Source organism: Schistocerca nitens, chromosome 1 (assembly GCF_023898315.1).
Source record: "Schistocerca nitens isolate TAMUIC-IGC-003100 chromosome 1, iqSchNite1.1, whole genome shotgun sequence".
Classification (NCBI taxonomy): domain Eukaryota; kingdom Metazoa; phylum Arthropoda; class Insecta; order Orthoptera; family Acrididae; genus Schistocerca; species Schistocerca nitens.
In genome coordinates, this window is record NC_064614.1 from 1,239,636,029 (window position 1) to 1,239,661,536 (window position 25,508).

The 25,508-nt window shown below is 44.6% G+C and overlaps 1 protein-coding gene across 1 annotated transcript in view; it reads left to right on the plus strand.

Annotated features, from left to right (window-relative positions):
• The window catches only part of LOC126233794 (uncharacterized), a 455,553-nt gene extending 430,402 nt beyond the window's left edge, over positions 1-25,151 (plus strand). Inside the window, exons 7-10 of the mRNA XM_049942885.1 lie at positions 8,496-9,170; positions 14,279-14,491; positions 24,079-24,568; positions 25,147-25,151. Of these exons, the coding sequence (XP_049798842.1) occupies positions 8,496-9,170; positions 14,279-14,491; positions 24,079-24,568; positions 25,147-25,151 (1,383 nt within the window). The remainder of the gene's footprint in view (positions 1-8,495; positions 9,171-14,278; positions 14,492-24,078; positions 24,569-25,146) is intronic.
• Positions 25,152-25,508: the final 357 nt, after the last annotated feature.

Here is a 25,508-nt window from a genome sequence, read left to right on the forward strand (position 1 = left end):
AAATCACACAAACTACACACAGTTTCACGAACACTTGCACGAAGAACTAGACAACTCTAACGGCAGTGAATGTACAATAACAGGGACGAATCACGAGTCAGCACACACAACCAACCCATAAGCGATCGCCGGCCAAATACACGTCGTCTAGCAAGACGACCGACGAACTACCAGCCAAAGTCGTCATGTGTGTCGGCAACCGTCGGGCGAGTCATGGCTGTCCGAAACTCACTGCTGCCGCGCCCCGACTGAACTTAATGCCGCGTGCCAACTCGAACACTGCCAGGTCCGAACTAACTCACAACACCTGACAACCGGGAAGTAATAGCAATCCAGCAAAGATAATACGGCAGGGCCTATATCGATAAGCGCTGCTGCTGCCGCTCACGGGCAGGCAAGGCAGCAACTCAATGACACCAGTAATTGAAAATTAACATAACGACGTGGCAGTACGATAAAAACAAGATGTAAAATAAGAAATGGCACGAACACGAGCCACGCACGGCTCACTGGTGATTTGATGCCTCAGAATACGTCCTATCAATCGATCCCTTCTTCTAGTCAAGTTGTATCACAAATTTCTCTCTCCCCAATTCTGTTCAGAACCTCCTCATTAGTTACGTGATATACCCATCTAATCTTCAGCGTTCTTCTGTAGCACCACATTTAAAAAGCTTCTATTCTCTTCTTGTCTAAACTGTTTATCGTCCATGTTTCACTTCCGTACATGGCTACACTCCATACAAATACTTTCAGAAAGGAATTCCTGATTCCTGACACTTAAACCTATGCCCGATATTTAAAAATTTCTCTTCTTCAGAAACTCTGACCATCACCAGTTATTTTGCTTCCCAAATAGAAAAACTCATCAGCTACTTTAACTGTCTCATTTCCTAATCTAATTCCCTCAGCATCATCTGATTTCATTCGAGTACATTCGATTATCCTCGTTTTGCTTTTGTTGATGTTCATCTTATATCGCCTTTTCAAGACACTGTCCATTGCGTTCAGTTGCTCTACCAAGTCCTTCTGCTAGAATTACAGTGTCATCGGCAAACGTGAATGTTTTTATTTCTTCTCCCTGGTCTTTCATTCCTACTCCAAATTTTTCTTTTGTTTCCTTTACTCCTCGCTCAATATACAGATTGAATAACATCGTGAGCGCCGACCGCGGTGGCCCTGCGGTTGTAGGCGCTTGAGTCCGGAACCGCGGGACTGCTACAGTCGCAGGTTCGAATCCTGCCTCGGGCATGGATTGTGTGACGTCCTTAGGTTAGTTAGGTTTAAGTAGTTCTAGGGGACTGATGACCTGAGATGTTAAGTCCCATACTGCTCAGAGCCATTTGAACCATTTGAACATCGTGAGCAGGCTACAACCCTGTCTCACTCCCTTCCCTCTCCTGCCCCTCGACTCTTATAACTGCCATCTGCTTTCTTTACAAATTGTAAATAGCCTTTCGCTCCTTTTATTTTACCCTTGCCACCTTTAGAATTTGAAAGAGATTACTCGAGCCAACATTGTCAAAAGATTTCTCTAAGTAGCCGGCCGATGTGGTCGAGCGGTTCTGGCGCTACAGTCTGGAACCGCGCGACCGCTACGGTCGCAGGTTCGAATCCTACCTCGGGCATGGATGTGTGTGATGTCCTTAGTTAGGTTTAAGTAGTTCTAAGTTCTAGGGGACTTCTAAGTCCCATAGTGCTCAGAGCCATTTTTCTCTAAGTCAAGAAATGATATAAATGTAGGTCTGCCTTTCATTAACCTATCTTCTACCAGAAATCGTAGGGCCAGGATTGCTTCGCGTGATCCTACATTTCTCCGGAATGCAAACTGATCTTCCCCGAGGTCGGCTTCTAACAGTTTTTCCATTCTTCTGTAAAGAATTCGTGTTAGTATTTGGCCACCGTGATTTATTAAACTGACAGTTCGGTAATTTTCACACCTGTCAGCACGCACTTTCTTTAGAATTGGTGTTATTGTATCCTTCTTAAAGTCTGAGGGTACTTCGCCTGTCTCATACATCTTGCTCACCAGATGCCCGAGTTTTGTCATGGCTGGCTCTCCCAAGGCTAACAGTGGCTCTAACGGAACGTTGTCTATTCCCGGGGCCTTGTTTCGACTTAGATTTTTCAGTGCTCTTTCAAATTCTTCATGCATATCTCTCTTATCTTCCTCTAAGTCTTCTTCCATTTCTATAGTGTTGCTCTCAAGGGCATCTCCCTTGTATAGACCCTCTGTATACTCCTTCCACTTTTCTGCTTTCTTCTTTGCTTAGGACTGGTTTTTCATCTGAGCTCTTGATATTCATACAGGTGGTTTTCTTTTCTGCGAAGGTCTCTAATTTTCCTAAAGACAGCATCTACCTTACCTCTAGCGATATATGCTTCTACATCCTTACATTTGTCCTCTAGCTACTCCTCCTTAGCCATTTTGCTGTTCCTGCTGATCTCATTTTTCAGACGTTTGCACTGCCTTTCGCCTGCTTCATTTATTGCATTTTTATATTTCCTCCTTTTATCGACTAGATTCGACATCTTCCTATGTTACCCAAGGATTTCTGCTAGCCCTCGTCTTTTTACTTACTTGATCCTCTGCTGCCTTCACTATTTCATGTCTCAAAGCTGCCCATTCTGCTACTACTGTATTCCTTTCCCCCCTTCTTGTCAATCGTTCCCGAATGCTTGCTCTAAAACACTCTAGCACCTCTAATTCTTTCAGTATATCCAGGTTTCACCTCCTTAAAATCCTGCCACATCTGCCCCTGAAAACTTCTTGCAATTTAAAATCTTGTTCCTAAATCTCTGTTTACTATTATGTAATCAACCTGCCTCCAGGTCTCTTCCACGTATACAACCTTCTTTCCTGATTCTTAAACCAAGTGATAGGTATGATTAAAATATGCTCTGTGCAAAATTCTACCAGGCGGCTTCCTCTTTCATTCCTCTCCCTGTCCATATACACCTAATACTTTTCCTTCTCTTTCTTTTCCTGCTAATTCTAGTCCCCCATCATGACTGTTAAATTTTCGTCTCCCTTAACCACCTGAATAATTTCTTTTGTTGCATCATACATTTCCTCAATTTCCTCCTCATCTGCGGAGCTAGTTGGCATAGGAACTTGTACTACTGTGGCGGGTGTGGGCTCCGTGTCTACCTTGGCTACAATAATGCGTTCACTATGCTGTTTGTAGTAGTTTATCCGCGTTCCTATTCTTTCATTCATTATTAAACATACTCCTGCATTACCACTACTTTATTTTGTATTTATAACCCTGTATTCATGTGACCAGAAGTCCTGTTTCTCCTGCCACCGTACTTTATTAATTCCCACTCTATCTAACTTTAACCTCTCCATTTCCGATTTTAAAATTTCTAACTTGATTGCCCGATTAATGGATCTGACATTACGCGCTCGGATCCGTAAAACGCCAGTTTTCTTTCTCCTGATAACGGCATCCTCTTGAGTGGTCTCCGCCTGGAGATCAGAATCGGGGATTATTTTACCTCCGGAACATTTTACCCAAAAGGATACCACATCATTTAACCATACAGAAGGGCTGCATGCCCTCGGGAAAAATTCAGGCTGTAGTTTCCCCTTGTTTTCAGTCGTTCGCAGTACCTGCACAGCAAAGCCGTTTTTGTTGATGTTACAAGGCTAGACCACTCAATTATCCAGACTGTTACCCCTGCAACTACTGAAAAATCTGCTGCCCCTGATCAGCAACCACACGTTTGTCTCTCCTCTCAACAGATATCCTTCGTTGTTGTAGCACCTACGGTACGGCTATCTTTGTCGCTGAGGCACGCAAGCCTCCCCACCGACGGCTAGGTGCGTGATTCATGGCAGGTGGGCAGGGGGGTACGAACTTTCTATCAAGAATGCGAGAAACAAAGGTGATGGGGCAATCATAAAGGTAACGACAGATTGACGAGGTATTCACTGTGCTTGCAAGTGGATTTCCTGTATTTTTTCAGTTTAGTTTAATTATAGCATATACATAACGCCTACGATTCAAGAACGCAAGAGAAAGTGCTTTACACCTGTGGAAGACAAAATGTTAAATAGTTTATTCATATTTCATTAATTCAGTTTCTGCGTCACTTACTGGATATTCAGACTAACTTCTTCAAGAAGGTTTATCGCAACTCACTCTGTCCTCTTTGTCGCTGAAGAAGTTTTTTGAAGTTCCAAGGAAAATATTCGGTCATTTAGAATGAAATTTTCACTCTACAGCGGAGTGTGCGCTGATATGAAACTTTCTGGCAGATTAAAACTTTGTGACGGACCGAGAATCGAACTCGGAACCTTTGCCTATCGCGGGCAAGTTCTCTACCAACTGAGCTACCCAAGCACGACTCACGCCCCCTCCTCACAGCTTTACTTCTGCCAGGACCTCGTCTCCTACCTTCCAAACTTTACAGAAGCTCTCCTGTGGACCTTGCAGAACTAGCATTCCTTTCTTTCAGGGGGATCTACCCCGAATCGCCGTCGAGGAGTGGGACAATCTGGACCAACAGTGCCTTGACGAACTTGTGGATAGTATGCCACGACGAATACAGGCCTGTATCAATGCAAGAGGACGTGCTACTGAGTATTAGAGGTACCGGCGTGTACAGCAATTTGGACCACCACCTCTGAAGGTCTCGCTGTATGGTGGTACAACATGAATGTGTGGTTTTCTTGAGCAATAAAAAGGACGGAAGTGATGTTTATGTTGATCTCTATTCCATTTTTCTGTACAGGTTCCGGAACTCTCGGAACAGAGATGGTGCAAAACGTTTTTCGATGTGTGTACTTCGACGTCGCGGCTACGTAATTTGCATGGTTGAGGGAAACTACCTGGGATAAAAGAAGCATGGACAGACTAAGAGGAAGAGGATGGAATAACCTTCGAATTTCTTAACTTAGTTTCTTTTTTTTTCTTTTTTGTAAGAAGGAAACCAATGCTGATAATGGACCACAGAACTTGGAGGATTGTAATGCGCGATGGAGAACAGAGTAACCGTTTAAACCCAAAATTATCTGCAAAAGAGGAACAATAAAAACGATTCTCTTCTTATCCGTGTTTCAGTATAAGAGAAAGTCAAATCAAAACGCCACAGATGGAAAAAAGTAAGTAAACTATTCATTATTTCTAAATGAATCGCCATATCTGCTGATACATTTATTCCACTGTGAGACAAGACGGTCAACGCCTTCGAAGAAGAATGTTTGCAACTGCCTAAGGAGCAATGGTAGTATTCAGGCGTGCTCCTTTTCGTCCGAAGCAAATCGATGACCACGAATGACTTTCTGCAGAGCTCGTAAAATATGGAAGTCAGATGGGGAGAGACATTGAGGAACTTTCGGTATTCTCAGCGACACTTCTGCAGCGCAATCGAAACAACTTTGGCAGCACGCGGGCGGTCATTATACTACAACAGAATGATAACGTCCGTCAACATTCCTGAGCATTTGGACTTAATGGCGCGCTTCTAGTTTTGTTAAGTGTCGCGTGCCGTAGTGCGTTAACTATGGCGCTGTGTTCCAGAAAGTTAATGAGGAGTGGGTTCTCGCAGTCACAGAAAAATGTCACCGTGACTTTCTCGGAGCTTGGGTGCCTGTTGTGTCGAGCACTTTGCAGAAGTTTCGCTGGAAAGCCTTTACACATCCTCCTTAAAGTTCCGATCTCTCCCCATATGATTTAAATGTTTTTGGAGCCCTGGAGGAAGTCATTCGTGACCGTCGACTTGCTTCGAACGGTCGCCTGGACACAATCGTGGTTCCGTAGTTTGGCTTTCATTGGGGCAAATGTCTGAACAGATGTGGCAGTTACTTTTGAAATAATAAATAGCCTACTTACTTTTTTCGAAGCTGTCTCCTTTTTATTTGACTACCGCTTACATGGACGTAATACGCCAATAAGAAAGGAAACCAAAAAGAGATTTGAAAGGGAATTAAAGTTCCGGAGAAGAAAATAAAAGATTTAACATTTGTCAACGATATTTTAATTCTTCCTGTAACAGGCAGAATTTGGAAGGTCAATTGAGCGGAGTGGATACTATCTTGAAGAGAGATTATAACATAAACAACAGCAAAACTAAAATAAAAGGGATGGAATTTAAATAACTCAGGCTGTGTACAGGGAATTAGATTAGGAAGTGAGGCAATGAAAATATTAGGGGAGTTTTGCTGTTGGAGAAGAAAATAACTGACAATGTCAGAAGTTTAAAAATTGCATAGTGTAATACACAGACGTACTCTTTATTTTGTGTTAAAGACGATTCATTTTGGTCATGAATCCGACAATATTCGGGCTCCAAAAAGGTATTCAGCTATGCAGTGCACAATTGCAATGTCCAATGGAACTCTTAAAATTTCCCAGTAATACTTTGAACCCAAAAGGAATAGAGCTGGTACAGGCGTGGTTTATGTTTACAAGACATGAATCTCACAAGCAGGCAGCTGTATTTATGGAACGTTTTAAGAGTTTCATTATGCATTGCAATTGTACAATCCGTAGCTGAATATATTCTTGAGACCAGAAGATGATCAGGTTAATGACCGAAATCGATCTTCTTTAATAAAACTAAAGTAGTAAAGCTGTGTATTGTACAGTGTAATTTTTAACCTTCATTCTACATCTACATCTACATATATACTCCGCTAGCCACCAAGCGGTGTGTGACGGAGGGCACAATTCTCGCCAAAGTCATATCCCCCCCCCCCCTTGTTCCTCACGCGGATCGCGCGAGGGAATAAACAATTGTCTGAACGCCTCAGTACGAGCTCTAATTTCCCTTACCTTTGAATGGTGATCGTTGCGCGATTTGAAAGTTGGTGGTAATAATATATGCTCTACATTCTCGGCGAAGGTCGGATTTCAGGATTTAGTGAGCAGCCCCTTCCGTTTAGCGCGCCGTCTATCTGCAAGTGTGTCCCACTTCAAACTTTCTATGAGATTTGTAACGCTCCCGCGATGGCTAAATGTACCAGTCACGGATCTTGCCGCTCTTCTTTGGACCTTCTCAGTCTCTTGAATCAGACCCAACTGATAAGGGCCCCATACAGATGAACAATACTCTAAGTGTGGTGTCACCGCCAGACACCACACTTGCTAGGTGGTAGCCTTTAAATCGGCCGCGTTCCGTTAGTATACGTCGGACCCGCGTGTCCCCACTATCAGTGATTGCAGACCGAGCGCCGCCACACGGCAGGTCTAGAGAGACTTCCTAGCACTCGCCCCACTTGTACAGCCGACTTTGCTAGCGATGGTTCACTGACAAATTACGCTCTCATTTGCCGAGACGATAGTTAGCATAGCCTTCAGCTACGTCATTTGCTACGACCTAGTAAGGCGCCATTACCAGTTACTATTGATGCTGTAAAATAATGTACCGCCAAGAGCGATGTTCACCAACTATGGATTAAAGTTAAGTATTCCAGAAGATACGTACGTTTTTTGCTAGTCTCAATTCCTTGTCCTGTTCCAGACCTCACGCCAGCCTGCGTGAGCTTAAACGCGTGCCTTTCGGCTTCCTCGTAGTGGGTTGGCTGTCTTGCCAATCCACAACACTAAGACTGGACGAACCAACGTATTGTAAGCTATTTCCTTTGTTGAAGGACTGCATCGCTTCAGGATTCTGCCAATAAACCGCAATCTAGAGTTTGCCTTACCCGCTACTTGTGTAATCTGATCATTCCATTTGAGATCATATCGAACAGTTACACCCAGATACTTGACGGATGTTACCGCTTCCAAAGACTGGGCATTTATTTTGTACTCATACATTAATGGGGATTTTCGCCTTGTTATACGCGGTAGGTTACACTTACGAATATTGATAGATAATTGACATTCATTACACCACGCATTTATTTTCTGCAAATCCTCAATCCTCATTGATTTGTTCACAACTTTCGTGTGATACTACTTTCCTGTAGACTACAGCATCATCGGCAAACAGTCTAATGCCGTTGTCAATACCATTAACCAGATCGTTTAAGTAAATCGATCTAGTTGATGATTAAAGCAGGCGAGCACCACCAACACAAAATATTTCTGATGGCAGAAGTAAAGAGACTATAAATTTCTGAACAAAATACAAGCTTTTCAAACGCGATCTTACAGAAGAACGCTGTAGACAGATACACCAGGTAACTAATGAAAGTATACCGATTCGAATTGGGGAGAAAAGAAATTTGTGTCACAACTCCATTTTAAAAAGGTATCATTTGGTTACAATACATTCTGAGTCATCGGAGAGTAGTTAACTTGGCGATGGAGAGATTGTGTTTGGGGAGTTTGGGAGAGCATACTGCAGAGGGAGATCAAGACGTAAGTACAGTAACCTAGCTCAAGTGGATAATGTCCCGTAGTTAGCAGAGCTGAAGAGATGTGTACAGAATAGATCAGAGCTGAATCAGACTAGTCATCCGACTGACGACCAAAACATTGCAGTCAGTCGTATTAAGCACGAAAGGCAGCGTATCACACTGTGTTTCCGTTTGTCGACAGGTGGGTCTGACGAGTCCGTGCGAGTCTGAGAACGAGCTGTACGACCCGTTCTTCCAGCAGTGCCGGTTCGTGGTGTGCACGGGCCACCGCGAGTACTACCACGGCGAGTGCATCGCCGTACAGGTCGAAGACTCCAGCGAGGAGGACGACTGGGCCGGCAGCGGCGGGGGCAACCACTCGTACACGCTCAAGGACGAGGAGGGCAGCACGCTGGGCCCCGAGGCGTTCAACCACAGCCAGTGGTACCACCCCGAAGACGCCGCCGGCAACCACACCGGCGGCCCGCGCTACATCACCGACCTGCGCGCCAACTTCTCGCAGGAGTTCCTCACCTGCCCCAAGTTCGTGCTGCAGCCGGGCGAGTACGTACTGGGTCCCGAGAACGGCTCGGTAACCGTCCCCCTGTACGGGCTGACGTTCTCCAGGACGGAGTACTTGCGGCACCCGGACGGCATGCTCGAGATCTGCGCCACCGTGGGCCGCCGCTACTTGCCCAAGTTCGGGCCCTACATGGGCTACGTGACGCTGGCAGGGCTCGGCGTTTCCGTCATCTTCCTGGTGCTGCATCTGGCCGCCTTCGCGGCGCTGCCCGAGCTGCGCAACCTGTCGGGCAAGAACCTCGCCTCGCTCTGCGTCGCACTCCTCTGCGGCTACATCGCCTTCATAGCCTCGCAGGTTAGTCCGCAGCAGAAAGGTGCTAATTTCATTGACGTGCTCCGTATATGTGCAGGCAAAACTACATTGGTCCTAATAACGACTCGTGTGGAACAACAAACATTATGTATCTTGCTTACCACACTTTCTTCTTGGCATGGGAGTCAGTCGTCAGGAAAGACGTAGTCACTACAGTGATAGACCACAAAAAATGTGCAGTACAACTGCAAGGAATTTAACAGAGACCCTAGACTTGACTCTTAAATGACAAATTATATCTCTCCATTCAGCCTTATGCTGTTCGTTCCTTCTCCATGTCGCAAGTAGGTCAGAGATCAGACCCTCAGCCGCGAAAGGGTGCTCACTGCAGTGCCAAGGCACAAAACATATACTGCATCAATGCAGGGAAAGTAACAGAGACCGTAGTATCGATCCTCGACGAACATCTCACATTCTACCTCATCACAAAGATTTTTGCTGTTTTCTTCCTTCGTGGTAGCAGGTCAGTTGTCAGAATCTCGGCCGCAATAGCGGAATAGCTGCAGTGGCAGAGCGCAGAAGAATCTTTGTACATGTGTGGAGAGAAATCAGTGGTCCTAGTACAGACTCTTGAGGAACATCTCACATTATTATACGCTATTAAGCGCTTTCCTTTCCATTATATATGTGCTATTGCTGAGGTGCAACACATGATTCATAATGATCGTGCCAGAGAAACTTAAGTTCTTCATTTTCACAAGTAAGGAACTGGTATTAAACTTCCTGTCATATTGCAATACTATACCAATCATTGCTTTTCGAAACAGCTTGCTTTCCATTACAGAGCCAAAGATTTAACGACCTAAGCTGTTACTACACCGTTCTTCTAGATGTGACAGTGTAGCAGACTATGCAGGAGAAGTTCTGTGACGTTTGGAAAGCGGAAGAGATTCCGCCCAAAGTTGTAGGAGATACTGTAACACCTGCCTGGCTGGCAGTTTAGTGAGTAAGAGCACTGCTCGTGAAAGGCAATGTTCCGACTTCGAATCCTGATCCAACACACAGTTTTATTCTGCGAAGGAATTAAAAAACAGTATACAATCTACTATAGAGTGAAACATTCATTCTGGGAGCAAGAAACGTGTGACACTTGTTACTTTCAGAAGTTGTTATTTAAATTTAAAGAATTATTTTCATTATTACACATGTTCTTTTTCTGCTTTTGTGTGTGCTTTGAAGTACAATGTTCTTCTCTGCGAAATTTGGCGTTGCTGGCTTCTCTCCAACGTTAACCGAAAGTAACGAAGAATTGTTCGCTGGAAATTCAAGAGGGCTCCGACAACAGCAGCTCAGCTTTACTAATTTGACTGCTGCCCTGACTTCCTGTTAACCACTCATGAAGAGTGCCGTCGTTTGCGCCCCATCTATACTACAATAGTCGAATGCAGTCTATCTCAGGAAATTAAATAACTTCCTGATACCCTGTAAGTAGGCTGTTTAGGTTTTTATGTTGGTAACGCCACGTAGCGCTCTATATGAAAATCACTGACTGTGCTGTGTGAAGGCTGTGGTTGGTTTGCATTGTTGGAGTAATACTCGTCATTGTAGTGTTGGGCAGTTGGCTGTTAACAGCGCGTAGCGTTGCGCAGTTGGAGGTGAGCCGCCAGCAGTGGTGGATGTGGGGAGAGGGATGGCGGAATTTTGAGAGCGGACGATCTGGACGTGTGTCCATCAGAAAGAGTAAATTTATAATATTGGATATCAGGGACTGATATATATATTATGACTTTTGAACACTATGAAGGTAAATACATTGCTTGTTCTCTATCAAAATCTTTCATTTGCTAACTATGCCTATCAGCAGTTAGTGCCTTCAGTAATTAGAATCTTTTATTTAGCTGGCAGTAGTGGCGCTCGTTGTATTGCAGTAGTTTGAGTAACGAAGATTTTTGTGAGGTAAGTGATTCATGAAAGGTATAGGTTATTGTTAGTCAGGGCCATTCTTTTGTAGGGATTATTGAAAGTCAGATTGCGTTGCGCTAAAAATATTGTGTGTCACTTTAGTGAATGTCTGAGTACGTTCAGTTTTCTCAGCTATTTGAAAATCAAATAGTAAGAGGTTTATCTGCATAGTAATTCATTAAGTTTTCTAAGGGGACGTTTCATAACCCATCTAAGAAGATCACACAGTAATACGTAAGTTGTGAGTGTTGCAATACGAACGAGTCATTCAGTAGTAAAGGCACAGTTGGCCTGTCGCAGTATTACGAAAATGCTCAGTCCTTCTGCAAAATGAATTCCGTTTCACCTCTGTTGCTTTGCACCGTTTCGGTGAAATGGGATGTATAGAATTAAAAAGATTGTATCCTAACTATGCCAGGAGGTGGCATTATGGGTGTAATGCCCTCAGAAAAATTTGGGAGGCAATAAGGAAAGCAAGTTACCTTGTGGCAGTTAAACAAATGAAACGAAATAATTTTAAAGAAACTGAGTCAGACCTGAAAGTGGTACATTCCCTGCTCTCCCACTGAGAGTGTAACTACTGTCTGCGCATCAGTTATTTTATGCCTACTAGTGAAAGATGACTAGTCTGTAGGTAACATACTAGATTTGTACATAGCTGTTATTACCAACTGTAGCTTTGTCATTTTCCTTGTAATTGCATAAGTCTTGGACCGACCTGTGCTATCTCCAACAATGAGCATATATATTTAACTTGCTGTGCCGACATAACTAATCTGTCAAACAATACAATTTTGTATGTAATGTAGAATACAATGTTATTTCATTCGGTCATCTTTTTTATACAGTTAATCAGAAAAATAGATCCACTTTAAGTAACTTCCATTTCATGAAATATAAAATGTATCTAAATAATCCACATACCATTGCAAAGAAAAGTTTCTAAGCTGTCCATTAACGACTTCAGAAAGCTGGTAGTTGCCTAAACTATGGCTAGAGTTCTCGCACCAACGGACAGCAGGTTCCTCACCATAGAACAAATGAGTTGTCAGTCTCGGTGCAAAGGGCATTTCGTCTCGCTTCGGTATTGAATTACCAACTAGAAAAAGCATAACATGTTAGTTTAGTCAATATCAACAAGTCTCTGCAAAGGACGAAGTATGGGCCGAGCGTGCATTAGATGAGGACACGAATTTAGCTGAGTTTGATGCATAGTCCAAGTAACTCAACCAATAAACTTTGAATGGAAGTAGAAATACCTCAACTAACTGTATGGCGAATTTTGTGGTGCCATTTGCTGCACAGTTCCTACCACTGACAACCGGTGTAGGCCTTGTTAAAAATGACAAAGAGAAGCATACTGAATTTTCTGGCACCCTGGTAAGAAATATGGATGATTAAACGTTCGTTCTGCAGTTAATTTTTAGCAATGAATATACATTGCACCTCAACGAATAGAAGCGATGTTTGCTTGAGGGGGCTTCAAAATCCCTGCGAAAAACTGCAACCTGAAACTCAGTAAAGTTAAACGTGTTCTGTGGCTTATCGCAGAACAATGTTCATAGGCCACCCTGTCTTGCGAAGGGAACTGTTAATGGAATCATTTACATGCTGAGCATCAAGGAAGGAACGTTGGTAAGACGATGATTGGATGTATTTATGGCTGCGTTTCTAACAGCAGGCCTCTTACAGCAAGGCAGGCACCACAACATATACTGAGGTGACAAGAGTCATGGGATAGCAATATATGAACTCATACAGACGGCGGTTTCGCGAACACAAGGTATTAAAAGGGAGTGCGTTGACGGAACAGTCATTTGTGTTCAGGCGATTGATATGAAAAGGTTTCAGACGTGATTGTGGCCGCACGACGGAAATTAACGGATTCTGAACGCGGAATGGTATTTGGAGCATTCCATGTAGGTAATAGTTAGGGAGCCGGCCCGCGTGGCCGAGCGGTTCTAGGCGCTTTAGTCTGGAACAGCGCGACCGCTAGTGTCGCAGGTTCGAATCCTGCCTCGGGCATGGATGTGCGTGATGTCCTTAGGTTAGTTAGGTTTAAGTAGTTCTAAGGTCTAGGGGACTGATGACCTCAGATGTTAAGTCCGATAGTGCTCAGAGCAATTTGAACTAATTTGAATAGTTAGGCAATTCTACATTCCGTAATCCAAATGTCAAGAGTGTGCCGAGAATACCAAATTCCGGGCATTACCTCTCAACACAGACAAAGCAGTGGCCGACGGGCTTTACTTAACGATAGAGAGCAGCGGCGTTTGGGGAGAGTTGTCAGTGCTAACAGACAAGCAACACTGCGTGAAGTGAAGAATAAATGTGGAAAATCTGACAAACGTATCCGTTAGGATTATACAGCGAAATATGGCGTTAATGGGCTATGGCAGCAGACGAAGGAGGCAAGTGCCTTTGCTAACAGCACTAGTCGCCTGCAAGTCCCGATTTCAGTTGATGGTAGGGTGCAGACCCCAAGTTTTTAATAACGCACTGTGAAAGCTGGTGGTGGCTCTGTAATGGTGTGGGTTGTTACAAAATGTACGTATAGTTGTGGGTTGTGTTTACATGGAATGTATTGGTTCTCTGGTCCAGCTGAAACCCGTCATTGACTGGATATGGTTATGTTCAGCTACTTGGAGACCATCTGCATGGTCAAGGACTTCATGTTTCCAAACAACGATGACCTTTCTATAGATGGGAATGTGCCATGTTTGCAATTGGTTTGAAGAACATACTGGACAGTTCGAGCGAATTATTTTGCCAGCCAAATCGCCCGAGATAAATCCTATGGACCATTTATGTGGCATAATCGAGAGATCAGTTCGTGCGCAAACTCCTGCACTGGCAACACTTTTGCAGTTATGGACAGCTGTAGTGTGAGTATGGTTCAATATTTCTGCAGGGGACTTCCAACGAAGCAACATGAAGCTGCTGGACTACGCCCGGCAAAAGGAGGTCTGATACCGTATTATGAGGTATCCCATGACTTTTGTCACCTCAGTGTAGGGTAAGAACAGTAATGGACCCAATATCGAATCCTGAGGAACGTTGATTACAGTTTCTCCCCATGTGTACTTCGACATTGCAGTGTTACTTCTTGTCCGCTGTTTTTAAATAAGAACATGTAGTGTGGGAAGCAGCAGAGTAGTCTGCAATTTAACAATTGACGGTCTCCGCAGATGATTCCGACGGGGCCGACGGCGGGGTGCGTGTCGGCGGCGGCGGTGGTGCAGTACTCGTTCCTGGCGGCCTTCTGCTGGACGCTGGCGATGGCCTTCGACGTGTGGCGCACGCTGCGGCTCGCCACGTCCGAGCTGCGCGTCTCGTCGGGCAAGCAGTGGCGCAAGTTCGCCGCCTACTCCGCCTTCTGCTGGGCCGCGCCGATGCTGTCGGTGAGCATCTTGTTCTGGCGAGCCGGTCTCCCATCAATCTCCTCAAGTCCACTCCTCCTCTCTGGCTGACAAGCGTATCAAATAGTCTATTCAGTCAGTTATTCTGTTGAGTGAAACGAGTCTGTGGGTGTTCTAACAACCCTACCCCAACTAAGGTCAAAAATTAATTATGATTGTAGTGTTGCTCACGCTGCTAAATATTTCATTTTCGGGCAACAACAAAGTTATATTATGTGGCAGGTGTCATTAGAGCACAGTTAATAAAGTCATTGCTTGAAATAATGGATAAACTAGGCACTCATCTTTTCGTGTTTCCCACGCTGGTCTCGTTGTGAACTCATGGCTCAATCGTCCAAAACCTAGGTAGTGATGATTCCAAGCTCGGATGCAAAGAGGCCTAGGTGTTATTCTGCGATATTCAGAAGTATTATAGATGTGTTTCATAAACCATTCTTGAAGATTAAACTTTTGCAAGTTAGCACAATGGTGATATAAAAAAGTAATCAGCACTCCGAATTTAAGTTACACTTCTTTTATATTACTTTTGTTGCAATATCACGTAACTCGTTCGAAAACATCACTTCACAATATGAAACATATTTGAAAATATCTTCCTCACTGTTAAAGTTCACATTTTATAAACTGACTACAATTTGCGTCTTTCTAACATGACGACCATAGCTTGACTCTCTAATAACCGCTTACGCGCCCAAAAATCAAGAGTTACAAGTGCGTCAGTGATCATAGAGACAAAAGAAAGAATACACATAAGAATAATATCACTGCAATATGTACATATCGATGTATCGAAGTACCTCTACATTTATGAAATTAAATCTGAATGTTGTCGCAGAAATATGTTAACTATTTTACAGAAACACAGTAGAATATTGCTGGTATCGAGAGGTTGAGGTGAGATGCCGTAATGGTTACATAATTCAAGTACCATTACAGTGTAACAAAATGAAAACAATTGACACATTTCGTTGTACCTTCGGTATTGTTGAATCATTACTGTTGACTACACTCTGTCATTGCCTGTCTTTCCAATATTTTCTTCTTACTGAGTAGCAATAAATAGCTTTTAGTTTAATTTTTCGTCAAAGTTTATGGATAGGCGTATACCGAATTGCGAACGTTGTGTCTGATTCAAAATACTGAGAAGTCCATTGGCGTGCGAATGGAAGAAATCATATGACCCAATAAAAATGATCGTAGAGATAAATTCAGTGCTGTATACAGCATTTTCAAAGATGATTTACGTTCTAAAAGTAAAGAAATTCAAAGAAAATTGAAGAATGATGGCAAGAAAACACTAAAAACAAATGAAACTGCATTCTTAAAAACAAGTAATTAAACTACTTATCAATTTATTTAAAAAAACTTGCTTATAAGCTTTCTTTTCACGTTGGCTTAGCTTTTATTAAAAGAGAATTGTTGGTGATTGGTGCAAAGCAGTCCGAAGACAGAGGTAGAGCTTCAGCAAATTTAAATTAAACAGTGATTCATTTGAGGTGTGATCAGACCCCAATTTAAAAAAGAATTCAGTTAGATTTGTGCATTGATATCTGCATCCTTTCAGATTTATATTCAAATTTCAGAAGCTACATAATCTAGGACGCTGTGGTTTAGCTTTGCTCTCCTTGGATTTGGGTACCACAGTTATCAAAATTTTTATATTCATATGCTTGTAAATCTTTGAAAACAAAACAAATATTTTCAGATTTGGTAACTAGTGCTGTTTATAGTGAAATTGTGTGTCGTAGCTCTCATCGTACGATGATTAAACCAGAACGTATCCAAGAGACGCCAGAGCAAATGAAACAGGAGCTATAGAACTACATCAGTTTTGATCAGTAGTGAAACAGCCCAAAGTGATAGTTGTAGTGGTAAGAAGACTGTAGTCACCCCTCCCAGTGCATCAAAAAGAAAATCACAACATCAGTGTGTAGGAAATACATCACCTATTCATGAAGTCAGAGGTATAAATATCCTTATAAATTTGAATATTTTAATATCAGTGTTGAAAGAGTTAAGGGAAGTTATAGGGTGCGGATATAGTGCTGTTTGAAGATGTGACTGCTAGGAATGGAGTAGTTAGTAAACCGTAAATTATAGCATAAACTTTGGTATTGATAGGTCACTTCTAACTTCTATCAAATTCACAAATAATGAACTATAAGAAGCCAACATGAGGATATTACACACATAAACAAATGATTTGCATCACCTCGGTTCCGAGAGTTTCGTAACCTGGAACAGAGATCAACATAAACATCATTTGCGCCCTTTTTATTGCTCATGAAAACCACTCCTTGCATGTTGTACCACCATACAGTGAGACCTTCAGAGGTTGTGGTCCAGACTGCTGTACACACCAGTACCTCTAATACCCAGTAGCACGTCCTCTTACACTGAAGCATGCCTGTATTCGCCATGGCCTAGTATCCACAGGTTCATCAAGGTAATGTTGGTCCAGATTGTCTCATTGGCGATTCGGCGTAGATCCCTCAGAGTGGTTGGTGCATCACGTCGTCCATAAACAGCCCTTTTCATTCTATCCCAGACATGTTCGACAGGGTTCATGTCTGGAGAACATGCTGGCCACTCGAGTCGAGCAATGTAATTATCCTGAAGGAAGTCAATCACAAGATGTGCACGATGGGGGCAGGAATTGTCGTCCATGAAGACGAATGCCTCGCCAATATGCTGGCGATATGGTTGCACTATCGGTCGGAGGATGGCATTCACGTATAGTACAGCCGTTACGGCACATTCCATGACCACCAGCGGCGTACGTCGACCCCATATAATGCCACCCCAAAAACAGCACGGAACTTCCACCTTACTGCACTCGCTGGACAGTGTGTCTAAGGCGTTCAGCCCGACCGGGTTGCCTCCAAACACGTCTCCGACAATTGTCTGGTTGAAGGCACATGCGTCACTCATCGGTGAAGAGAACGTGATGCCAGTTCTGAGCGATCCATTCGGCATGTTGTTGGGCCCATCTGTACCGCGCAGCATGGTGTCGTGGTTGCACAGATGAACCTCGCCATGGACGCCGGGAGTAAAGTTGTGCATCATGCAGCTTATTGCGCACAGTTTGAGTCGTAACACGACTTCCTGTGGCTGCACGAAAAGCATTATTCAACATGGCGGCGTTGCTGTTAGGGTTCCTGCAGGGAACGGGGATTCTCTGCAGTAGTAGCCCTTGGGCGGCCTGAGCGAGGCATGTCAACCACAGTTCCTGTCTCTCTGTGTCTCCTCCGTGTCCGAACAACATCGCTTTGGTTCAGTCCGAAATGCCTGGTCTCTTCCTTTGTTGAGAGCCCTTCCTGGTACAAAGTAACAATGCGGACGCGATCAAACCGCGGTATTGACCGTCTAGGCATGGTTGACCTACAGACAACACAAGCCGTGTAGATCCTTCCTGGTGGAATGACTGGATGTGATCGGCTGTCGGACCCCCTCCGTTTAATAGGCGCTGGCCATGCATACTTGTTTACATCTTTGGGCAGGTTTAGCGACATCTCTGAACACTCAAAGGCACTGTGTCTGTGTTACAATATCCACAGTCAACGTCTATCTTCAGGAGTTCTTGGAAATGGGGTGATGGAAAACTTTTTTGATGTGTGTATATGGAATTTGGTATATTGCGAAAGGGAGTAGTGGTAGTAGACCACTTGGTGTTGTCATGATTCTACCAAACACACCTACACAATGCGAGAAGTACGCTTAAATTATTAGCAAATGCGTGGACTCTTGCAACAAATCTATGAGAACTGCAGTTGTAGAGGCAGTGAATGAGAATGGTGGTGTAACAATGTTGCATTTGATGGATCATGGCAGAAAAGGAGGCCACACTTCCAAACTTCCAAAAATGAATTTGCTGCTGCAACAGGGGTTGACACTGGTAGGATACGGGTTTTGATGTTCTCACTAAATATTTCCATCAATGCACCTTACTAGATGGTAATGTAGAGGAAAAGAGTGTCCATAGGCCCTCGTATACAAAAAAAAGAACTATGAGGGATAACGTGGCAGTGTGGGAGTAACAGCTGCTATGGCTATTTTTCCTCGCTCACAGCCTGAGTGAGGAGTTTGCTACAAACTACACCAAAATAGAATAAATACTATTTAGCATGAAACTGATAGTGGTATAAATTTCTTGGATTTAAATATTAGCAAATGTAATGGTAAACATAAATTTAAAATGTACAGAAAACCCACTACAACTGATATCACAATCAACAGCTCATCATGTTCTCCTGAGCAACATAAAATGGCGTATTATAGGGCAATGCTCAACAGAATGAGAAAAATCCCATTCTTCACTCAAGATAAACTACAAGGACTAAAAACAATCAAACTCATAGCCCACAGTAATGGTTAGCGCTCTGATACCGTCAGTAAATTTCACAATAGAATTATTGAAATACATCTGCATTCCGTTCATTGGTAAGATATCTTATCAACTTATTCCATGTTAAAATTATCAGAATCGGCTTTTCCACAAAAATAAAATGAAATACGCAACTGTTCATAACTTAAATTGAAAGAATGATGCACACCACAAGTCTGGGATTATAAACTAAATTGTTCTCTGTGCCCCGACTTTTACATTGGCCGTACTAGAAGGAGCTTTAATGTGCAACGCCGAGAACACATAGATACTCTGTCTCAACAACCTAAATAAATCAACCTGCGCTGCTGTGGTAAGCATCAAGGAGAAAACTTAAAACATTACATTCTGCGAAGAAAGAAGTACAAATGTATTTGTTAGAAGAATTAAAAATATACAACCACATTTACAGAGCACCGGACTGCGTCCTGAATTATCAACTAGAATTAAGAAACGAAATGTATCTCCACTGTTTCATACAACTCTTATAATTTGAAATTATAGAAACATTAATTAATTAGGAAGAAAGATTATTCTTCATTGGCCATTACCAGAAGCTTTCGATTCTAAATAATCAAATTTCTAAGTCTAATGTGATCAGCACTATGCTGAAGTATCTTTTCAGTAGCTCCAGAAGTGTACCTTATCTGTACGCACATCATGTACTTCGGCACATCAAATCAGCAGTCGATATAAGCGAATGCATCCGCCAACTTGTATTTAATTGTGGAAAAAGAGGATCAAACTTCTCTCTTATAATATGTGAAGGAGAGCTTTTCATGTAGTAATTACAATGTAGAGAGCTTATATACTAACGAAAACCTTTTTCAAACTCTCTAAATACAAATGTACGGAGCTTATATACAATGTAAAACCTTTTGTAAACTCTGTAATCACAAAACACTGTTGTATTTTAGGACATAAATGTAGAACTTGTTAAGAAAAGCAACGCTAGCGTCTGAAAATGGGTAACAATGCAACAAAATCATTTTGTAAAAAAATAAAAAACTTATGGCTGGTTGCGGTATTTCCTACACTGTAATTTTCTTGGGATTTGTTGCTAAGAACGTACTATTATAAATCAGTTACATTGCCGGACATTATAATTACAACACCGGCAACGATAGCAAATAATTAAATTTTATTTAATGTCAGATAATCATAGCAGGACGAATACTTGAATTTGGAGTGGGTTTGAGAGCATACAGGGTGCGTAATTTAGTACATAGCAACAGTGACTCTAACCTTGCTCGGCACCGAGACGAGCTCACCGTGGATGACAGACACTCTTTCTGTACAACTTCAACTCAGTGCCAGAGTTCGTCAGTCAAAGTGCCTGGCTGGTGGTGGCGTACCAGACTGTCAGTAACCCAGGCCACATGCTTTCAGGGGATGAAACACCTGTAGAACGTGCTGGCCAGAGCAAAAGTCGAAGATAAGTCACGAAAGCGCTAGCGACGTACGGTCTTTAGTTATCTTGTTGAAAGATCACAATGCGCAGACTTCGAAGATAGGGGAACAGACTACAGCTGTATCACTTCGAAAATATTCTGGCTGCAGCCCAATTTACCGGCAACTGACTGAGTTGGCAGTTGATGGTTGGAGTGCTGACACCAAAGTTTTCAGATAGTTCGCGTAACCAGTTATGATGGCCACTGATGCTGTATATATTGGGATCGTGTCAAACCCCTTCAGCTTCAACTACTGCCTGAAGATGGCGCTTTGAAACGCCGAAACTGGTAGATACAAAATAAATAAAATCATGAGGACGGGTGTAGGCGTTTCATTTTCTCGCAATGGTTAATAAATTTATCCCAGTGTGAGGTAAGACGGTCAATACTAACATGGAAAAACGTTTGCGTTTGCTAACGGAACCATGATTATACCCAGGCGCAACGGCGCCCATACCCCGGTGGGGGAGGGGGGGAGGGAAGGGGGGGGGGGAAGGGGGGACAAGGAGTGCCCTGCCCCATACCCCCTCAATAGCTCTCAGGGAAAGGAAAAGTATTGTGTAGTGTATAGTGTAGTGTAGTCTTTCAATACAATGATTTAAAACTCGGTTTTACGCAGGCTTTTAACAGGGTCGGAACTGGAATTTTTTTATTGTTACTTACAAGTCCCACTCGTCTTCCAACTATCGTACGAGCGCCTTTGCCCAGGAGTGCACCTCATCTTCCGAAGTAAATCGACGAACACGGATGCCTTTGTTCTGAGGTGCAAAAATGTGAAAATCGCATGCGGAGAAATCGGAACTGTATGGAGGATGTGTCAGATCCAATCACACGTTGCTAAGGTTGTGTAGACTACACTGCAGAAGGTTCGCTGGTAACCACTTACACATACTCCATTACTTTAGAAATAATAAATAATTTACTTACATTTTGAAACTTCGTGGAAGATTGAAACTGTGTGCCGCAGCGAGACTCGAAACCCGGCACCTTTGCCTTTCGCGGCAAGTGCTCTACCAATTGAGCCGCCGAATCACGGTTAAAGACCCGTCCTCATGGCTTCAGTTCCGTCAATACATCATCTTCTACCTTCCAAACTTACTTACCCTTTTTCCATCTCTCTCGTTTTCATTCGAATGCCCTTTGTAGGTTAGCATTCAAAAACTATATCTACATTGTTCCATAAAAACACGGGAGAACTGCCGGATGTCAGCAACGTCGTGCCACGATATATCGGCGAAGAGCCTTCTGGCCATCTTCTGGTGAGTACCACTGTAGTAGTAATGGCGAGTACGCGGTGACCTCTGCTATTGAAAGCCATACTGAGGTGACATTGCGCATGCGCTGCTCAGCGCGCGCATTCAAACAACTCTGTGCGCTGCTCCTCGCGCCCTCCACGGTGAAAACTTGGCGTATCGATATCAGGTCGATTTTGATCTTTATGCAGATAACTACGTCGACTCTATCTCGATTGACGAGAGTCTCGTTGTCGGACAATCTTATTTCCACAGATTCATTGATAATCGAGCTCCAAAAGTTTGATGAATGGGCCAAAATTTTTGTGTCGTAATTCATGGAGTGGTCTGTGGAAATACAATGTTCGGCGATTGCGGATATCGATACTCCAAGCTATCACCGTGGAGGGCGCGAGGCGCAGCGCACGGAGTTGTTATGAACGCGCACGCTGAGCAGTGCATGCGCAATATCATCTCAGTATGGCTTTAAATAGCAGAGGTCAGCGCCTACTCCCTGCTCCAGTTCGCTGATGACACCGCCTTCCTATCCCTCTATCCTACCCTTCAACGGTCGCAACGTACCCTCCAAACCCACCTTGACCATTTCACCGCTTGGTGCAACCAGTGGTTCCTCCGTGTTAATCCCTCCAAGAACCAGGCGATCATCATAGGCCGCACCACCCACTCCTTCCACCTCCATGATTTCTACCTCACCATTTATGGCCGTCCTATCCACCTCACTCCTACCCTCAAATACCTTGGCCTCACACTCGACCTTCACCTCACCTGGACTGCCCATCTCCTTACCATCCAAAACAAAGCTCACAACCGCCTCCGTCTCCTGAAACTCCTGTCCGGCCGGACATGGGGTCTGCATCCTTCCACCATCCTTCACACCTACAAATCCATGATCCGCCCCATCCTTTGTTATGCCAGCATCGCTTGGATTTCCGCCCCTCCCCGGTTCTATAAAGCCCTCCAAATCCTCTAACGCCATGCGCTCCACCTCGCCTTCCACATCCGCCTTCCGTCCCCCATGTGCATCCTCTACGACCTCATCCCCTTCCCCCACCTTCTCCTTTTCCTTGAACACATCCGCACACTATATATTGTCCGCCGCCATGATCCCCCTCACCCCCTGGTGTCTCCCTTCCTCTCCAGCCCCAACCAGTTGCCGCGCCTTTACCGTTGTGTCCCTCCCTCTCTCCATCTCCACATCCTCCATCTCCTTTCCCAACACAACTTCCACCGTCTACCCCTCCCGGATGATGAGCTTCGTCCTGATATCTACCCTTCCTACCAACTCTAACCCCCTCTTCCTGCCTCCTCCTCAGGGCTCCCTCTCCTCCCCCTCCATCCTCCTGAGCGGCTTCCCCCTCCTACTCCCCCTCCATCTCTTGTGCCTCCTTTCAGTGTCTCTGCGCTCCCTCCTGCCTGGTCTTCCCTTTTCCTCTCCCGCCCCACTTGTCTCCTGCCTCTTCGTGAACCCATGGTTGCCCCTCCTCTCTTCATCCCGCCGCTTCCCCAGCTGCCCCATGCTCTCCCCTCATTTTCCATCCTCTCTGACCTTTCTCTCGGCAGGTCCCACATGGTAGTTTTATTCTTCATCGTGTGTGCTCCAAGTGGGTTTTAAGTGTGTTGTTTCGGAGTGTTTTTAATACTGTGGCCAACTTTTAACCTGTGCATGTGCATTCAGTGTCTTCTCTGTATTTTAAGAGTCGCCAACTTTGTTTTTTAACTTTCTGGTGACTTTTTTAACTGTCCCCCATGAACATCTCCATGTCAGTGTATTTTTACCTCCATTTTCTCCCCTTACTCTGTTTTATATTCCCCTTTTTTCGCCTTATGATGTAACATTTTATTCTTATTTTAGTTGTCATGTCACTCGGCTGAAGAGCGGCGGATTGTGCCACTGGCAGGGAATGAAATCACAATAAAGAAAAAAAAAAAAGCCTACTCCCCAGTACTACTACAGTGGTACTCACCTCAAGATGGCCGGAAGACTCTGTGCCGAAATATCGTGGTAGGGTGTTGTTGACATTCGGCAGTTTGCCCGTGTTTTTATGGAACTGTCAGTACGCCGGGAAAACTTTAAACATTACAAAATATCTAAATATTTTTATGATTTTTCATTTTCTTTAACTTCACAGACTGAGGTCCACTAAAAACAGTATTCTTTGCCTCGAAGTGCTTTATTTTTAATTGTAATATTGCTGTCGCTGATTTACATTGAGGTAACATGCTGCCATCTGTCGGTCGTTGAGGACGCCATCACTGCTTACGTTAGAAGTTACTCTATTTGCCAACATGAGGCGCCACAGTAGAGATCCTTCGGTATTGCCTGGCTGACGCGAAAACATAATGTCCGGCAAAAAAAAAAAAAAAAAGTCCCGCTTGGGGAAGCATAGCTTGTTAGCACAAGGAAATATAAAAGAGTTGTATAAAATAAATGTGAGCGAACTACGCTGCTCCCTGACGTCTGAACGCCGATCTCGCCCGCAGGTGGTGGTGGCGCTGGCGGCGGACGCAGCGCCCGACGGCGGCTGGCCGGATGAACTGCGGCCCGCGTTCGGCGTCTACACGTGCTGGTTTGGCCACCGGCACGCGCTGCTCGTCTTCTTCGCACTGCCGCTGGCTGTCGTCATGGTGTGCAACGTGGCCTTCTTCGTGTCGAGCGCGCGCATCATCTTCGCGACCACCTCGACGACGCGGTTCACGTCGTCGGGCGGCGGCGCGCGCCGCGACTTCCGGCTGTACGTGCGCCTGGCCATCGTGATGGGCCTCACGTGGAGCGTCGGCCTGCTGGCCGGCTACCTCGACCAGGAGGGCCTGTGGTACGCCTTCGTGGCCCTCAACACGCTGCAGGGGCTCTTCATCTTCCTCGCCTTCACCTGCACCGAGAAGGTGGCGCGCGCCATCGTCGACGCCGCCTGCAGCCGCCGCCGCAAGGTCTCGCCCGTGTGCGTGGGCGGCGCCAGCAGCAGCAGCCTCGGTGGCGGCGGGGGCGGCTGCGGCGGGGGCGGCGGGCGCGCCGGCCTGGCCGCCGCCTCGCTGTCGTGGAGCGGCAGCGGCGACAGCAGCGACGCCACGCGCAACACGCACATCGCCACGCCCACGCACAGCTCCGACAACTCGGACACGCTCTACTAGTCGCCACCTGAACTCCTTCAACCGTAGGGCCGGCTGCAGGAGGAACGGCACCCGCTTTCCGTTCTACCGCCATCAAACGGCGCGGCGGAGGCGGAATACGCATGCGTTGCTGTTCGGTCCCAGTCACAGAATTCTCAGAGGCTGATATCACGTTCGACATCAGAGGCAAAATCACAGTGGTCACTTTCTGTATTCTGTACCAGTGTTATTCACAGTCTTGACCGCAACACCAACTTCTACCGTAACCAATGCGTGATCTGGCACAACCCTAAAACACTGACACTTTTCGGAAGGACAGTACTTCAGATTTAGGTTGTCCATTATCTCCCTTGATCACTCAAGGCGTAGGCCTGTTCCGTACCTCTGATACGGCATAGCCAAGTTCTATTCTCACCTTTCCCCAATCCGGTCCATTTTCAGGGTGACCGAAATAAAATTAGCGGAGAAAATATTTCATACGCCTTAAAATAGGCAACGCAACTTACATTGTCTGTCCTGCGAGTGGCTGATGTAAGTAGGGTTGCCTGTCTTAAGGTGCACAAAATATTTTCCCGGGTCAGTTTTATTTTGCGTGACCTCTATAACAGGGGAGTGCAACTGGCGGTTTCATTCCAGTCCGCAGAAGAAATTCATGGGAGAGAGAGCGAGAAGTTTCGGGTATTTCCATCGACGTTCAACTCACCTCGGAGTTGCACGTGAGGAAGCAGCTTTGGCCAATTATTTGAAAAAAATGTTTGCTAATAGTATTCGTAGATATTAAGACACTAAATTTCATACCCTCG